This window comes from Zalophus californianus, chromosome 7, assembly GCF_009762305.2.
Source record: "Zalophus californianus isolate mZalCal1 chromosome 7, mZalCal1.pri.v2, whole genome shotgun sequence".
In the NCBI taxonomy this organism is placed as follows: Eukaryota; Metazoa; Chordata; class Mammalia; order Carnivora; family Otariidae; genus Zalophus; species Zalophus californianus.
Genome location: NC_045601.1, coordinates 42,007,451 through 42,013,000, shown reverse-complemented (window position 1 = coordinate 42,013,000; position 5,550 = coordinate 42,007,451). Strand labels below are relative to the sequence as shown.

The 5,550-nt window shown below is 33.0% G+C and overlaps 1 protein-coding gene across 1 annotated transcript; it reads left to right on the top strand.

Annotated features, from left to right (window-relative positions):
* Positions 1–385: 385 nt before the first annotated feature.
* Positions 386–1,693, top strand: LOC113927231 (succinate dehydrogenase [ubiquinone] cytochrome b small subunit, mitochondrial). Its single transcript, XM_027602949.2, has one exon. The coding sequence runs from the start codon at positions 428–430 to the stop codon at positions 905–907; it is 480 nt and encodes a 159-aa protein (XP_027458750.1). The 5' UTR covers positions 386–427; the 3' UTR covers positions 908–1,693.
* The last annotated feature ends 3,857 nt before the right edge of the window (positions 1,694–5,550 follow it).

The window sequence follows — 5,550 nt, the reverse complement described above, 5'->3', positions numbered from 1 at the left end:
GTCAATTAATACATATATTTTTGGATATTTTATGTATTATATATTCTTATAATAAACTAAGCTAGACGGAAAAATGTTAAGTCATAAGGAAGAGAAAATACATCTACAGGACTGCACTGTAAAAAAAGCTATAAATGAACCTGCGCAGCTCAAATCTGTGTTGTCCAACTGTATACCTGGAAAAATCCCAAAATATTTGGAAACTAAATTACACATCTCTAAATAACCTATGTATCAAACAGAAAATCAGAAGGTAAAATATAAAGTATTCCCGACTATATAAAATGTCAAGATTTGTGGATGCAACTAAGGCAGTACTTACTGGGAATTTCATAGCACTGAACACTCATACTAGACAAGAAGGGTCTCGAATAAATGACTTTAAGAAACTAGAAAAACGGGGTGACCTTGAGTCTTCGGAAGCGAGATGGCGAGTCTCTGGAGGTTGAGTGTCCTGTGCGGTGCGCAAGGAGGCCGAGCTCTGTTTCTCCGAATCCCGGTGGTCAGACCTGCTCAGGTCTCAGCATTTCTCCAGGACCAGCCTACCCCAGGATGGTGTAGAACACAGCACATTCACCTGTCACCCAACCACTATTCTAGTTCTAAGGCTGCATCTCTCCACTGGACTGGTGAGAGGGTTGTCAGTGTTTTGCTCCTGGGCCTAATTCCAGCTGCTTATTTGAATCCTGGCTCTGCGATGGACTACTCCCTGGCGGCAGCCCTCACTCTCCACAGTCACTGGGGCCTTGGACAAGTGGTTACTGACTATGTTCGAGGGGATGCTTTGCAGAAAGCTGCCAAGACAGGCATTTTGGCACTGTCGGCTTTAACCTTTGCTGGGCTTTGTTATTTCAACTATCATGATGTGGGCATCTGCAAAGCTGTTGCCATGCTGTGGAAGCTCTGACCTTTTTGACTTAATACCTTGAGAATTGATTGTACACCTCTTTGCCTCTGCTCTGTCATGCCATTCAACTCACAATAAGGAGGAAATAACAGATAAGTCCATTGGTGAGACAAACCTCTTCTCATCACCTGGTTATTTTTAGAATTTAGTCTTCGAGGAAAAGGTTCGAGAGGAATTGTATTCAAGAAATTTGGAGACTGGGTTCCTTGGTCTGGTGAGTTTATGGGGTTGTGTCCCAGCTTCTCACAAGACTCATAGCATAACTAACCATTATGTATGAGCTTTTGCCTGTTAGCTAATCAAATTCTTAAAGGGAATTCAGCTTTATTACTATCAATACCTGATCAAACTTCTGTATTTGTCCTGGGAATAATGGAGAAAGGGAAAGCCTGTTAATTCATAAGTAAAGATTTTGCAGAAAATTAGTGTTTAATTTTTGAAAATTTCCCTCTCTGTTCAGTCAGTACCAGTTACTGATGGTTACATGTCCTAGGGAAACTTTAAAATTAGGAAATACTGATATTTCACATTATTAATTTCTAAATCCTGGGAAGAAGAGCCTGGAGAGCTTCTGAGTATAGAGAAGTTCCATGTAGGAAAGAGGTCCCCTCATAGATGTATCAAAGTATTGTAGATTGTAAACCAAGACTTAATCCTCAAATGTGTTTATTTTACTTGTCCTAAAATAATCTGTCTACAAATATAAAACTGTAAGTAATAAATTGTTATTTTCCCACTGTAGGAATCTCTAATGTGAAAATGTATTCTATGAAAATAAAGTTTTTTTAAAAAATAAAATTCTATCTAATAAAAAAAAAAAAAAAGAAAAGAAACTAGAAAAACACGAGCAAATGAAACTGAAAGTAAGTAGAAGGAAATAAAGTTCTGAGTGGAAATCAATGGAACAGAAAACTGAAAAAGAGAAATTGTTGAAACCAAAAGCTAGTTGTTTGAGAATATTCATAAACTTCTAGCCAGACAGATCAAGAAAAAGCAGAAGATACAAATGAACAATACCAAAACGAAGAGCAATGACATCACCACAAATTCTACACATATTAAAAGGTAACAAAGTAATATTATGAACAGCTCAATGCCTATAAATTTGAAAATTTGATAAAATGGAGAAATTCCTTATAAGAAATTACCAAAGTTCACTTAAGAATAAATATGTTGAATAGCTACATATCCATTAGAGAAGTTGAATTTATTTTTTGTAAAAAATCTTATCACAAAGAAAATTCCAGGCTTCACTGGGAAATTCTACCAAATGTTGAAGGAAAAAATATACCATTTTATACAGACTTCTAGAAAACAGATGAACACTTCTCATTTTATGAAGCCAACATTACCATGATATCAAAATCAGAAAAAGAAAACTACAGATCAATATCACTTATGAACATAGACATAAAAATCCCTAACAAAATTTTAACAAATCAAATATGACAATATGTAAAAATGATAAAATATTATGACTAAGTAGGGTTAGTCTTAGGAAAGCAAGGTTGGTTTAGCATTAGAGATGTTGGGAAGTTACCATATCAACAGACCAAAAAAGGGGGAAATTCATGCAAATATTACTTTCACATAAAGTATTTGATAAAATCATTTCCAAACAGAAATTCTATTCCTGAAACTCTCACCAAAATAGGAATGGAAAGGATTTTCCTCAACTTGTTTAAGGCATCCACAAGTAACCTACAGCTAACATAATTGCTAGTGTTGAAACACTTCCATTATAAGGGATTCGTCAATTTCTCTTTGCAGTATTTATCTTTTGATAATCAGCTTTATTGAGGTGAAACTTAAAATTCACCTATTCTAAGCGTACATTTCACAGTACTTTTAAAAAATGTAGTCATGTAGCCATCATTACAATCATGACATAGATGTCCCCTCTGCCTCTATGCAGAAAATCCCTTTTCTTCACACCCACCCCCAGTTTAGGCCCTGGAAACCAGTAACATTTTGTCACTATAGATATACCCTTTCTAGAACATCATGTAAATGGAATCCTATAATATGTATACTTTGTGTGCATCAGTAGGTGGCACTTTTTAATGCTGAGTTGTATTCCATTTTATGGAATGAACTACATTTGTTTATCCATTCACCAGTTGAGGTTTGTGTTGTTTCCAGTTTTGAACTATGATGAATAAAGCTATATTATTCATGCATGCCTTTGTATGGACATATCTTTTATTTCTTTGGGGGAAATGCCTAGAAGGAATATTGATGAGTCACATAGTGAAGTGTGTGTTTAACTTAATTTGAAAAAGAAAAAAAACAAAACAAAAACTAAACTTCCAAAATGGCTGTTGCCGTTTTCATTCCTACAATGAGTCTTATGACATTCACTCCAGCATTTTTCTCTTCAGCATGTTTTTCTTTCTCTACTGCATCATTTCCACTCACATATAAACACACTTCCATTTTCCATTTTAAAAAAGTCTTTTGACTCCAGACCTCCTCTAGCTACCACCCATACTCTCTTTCCCTATTCAGCAATGCTCCTAGAAGGATCAGTCTCCAGTCTCTCCTCTCAGCATCATTAACCCTGCTCCAAACAAACTTCACTACTCCATCAAAACTGCTTTTATCAAAGCCACCAAATCCAGAGATCAATTCCTGTCATCTTTAAAACTACATTTTCACAGTTTAAAATTATTCATCTCTCACTATGGATTCTGTGAGTGGCAGTGTTGTTATTTCATTTATCCTATCCTGAATATCAAAAATATTTCATTATATGTGCAACCCTCAAAACATGTCTGTTTAATGAATAACCAAAGAAATGTCTTTAACATCTTGGAATTGAAAAATCAAACTAGAACATGCCATAATTTAATAATCATAAATTTGGGTAGAATTCTGTTAAGGTTAGATTAATTTCTGAGATTTATTTTACCTTCACAGATTTCTTAGATGCTTACGAATAACTATAGAGATGAAATTTTGAAAACAGATATTCAAAGATTTATATATGAGCGCTTAATTTTTGACAAATTTGTTTATATTGTTATCATAAAATATAGTTTCTTATAATGAATCCTGTAAAATGTATGAGGTACCCGTTCACAAAGTAGAAATAAAGTCTGTCCTAAGGACTTATACTTTAAATAATTAAAAACAAAACTGAAAGGCAAGGCAGGTTGTATTTATTTCTATTCTAAAGAGTATTCTTAAAATAATAGGTACAAAAATAATTTACAATGCTAGCTACGTAAACTACCATATTTTACATTTTGTTTCACCAAATTGCTAGGTTATTGTTCATAAAACATTTATTTAACAAATGAAAACAAACACCTTCTGGTTCCAGCTGAATTCACTTTTCTAAAATGTAACTGTTATTATCTAGATCTTCCTTCAGTTTCCAATCAAAATCATCAATGAATATTATAAAACTAAGTTAAAGTTCCTTCTCCATTTGTATTTCCAATTACCATGTAAGAGCTTTTAAAAAAGGAAATAAAGCTGCAATTTCTTAGTATCAATAACAGTAACTCAGGAGCAGAATAGGAAGAAAGGAAACCATAAACATGTATTACAGCTTTCCAAAATTAAGTTTGAAAGTAGACAGAGCTTGGTATTTTGAGTAACCTAGGACTCTCTTACTTAACTCCTATCAACCAGAGCTAAAGGGAGCAGCAATATGTCAAATTAACTTGCTCAATTTTCTTTTCTCAACTTTTTCAGTGCCCTTTATGAACACCATTACTGAGCAGCTACTGTTAGCATTTACAGCATAAAACCTAATTTTGGAAGGTTGATATTACAATAGCCTAAATATCACAAAACTGAAAATCGTATGGTGCCGGTTGTTTCATGATACTGAAACGAAAAATGAGTTTGTGGATGAGCTATATTTTTGGTTTAAAAAAAAAAGGCTTCAAAATGGTTTTAATAGTTGACTTATATTTAAATATAAGTAATGCATACAAAATGACTACTACCTATAATTTAGAAAAACTTGTTAAAATTGCTAACTGAAAAATATTTTTGTGTATTATTTTTCATATATTAAATGTGACAGTTATAAGAAAATAGACCTTAGCATATTATATTAATCTCATTGGAGCAAAGCCTTCTATTTAAATAAAACACTGTGTTAGTCATTTGAAATAATTTAGAAATTATTCTCCTTAATGTTTTTAAGTTCAGTACAAATAAAATTTATCACTAAGAAAAATGCATAATAAATGAAAGTCAAATGCTTATCAGTATGAAATAACTAATCTTTCTTTTAAATGAACCATGTAGAGCCTACATTTCACATGAAAAATTATAAGCTGATATAGGTACCAAAAGCAATTCCTAGAAAAACAATTATGTCTGAGAACAATAGTCTTCTTAGCATTTGCCATGTTAAATATCATTTATTTCCTCCATATGTAAAATCAGTAATTGTGGCTTTGTCTATTTTCCTTTATATGTGCAGACAAAACATGAAGAAAACAAATGTCTTCCTTGTTTCTGTGGACTCTCTCTCTGGCTAGTCAAACGATTATTTATAATATTGATGCTTCTTTCAAAACTCATTTGGAAAAATAATACTTTAATCTTCTGGTGAAGAAAGATGTCGGTTGGGACTAGCTCTTAAACATAAAGAACCATAAGTAAATTAGATCTGATTCTAA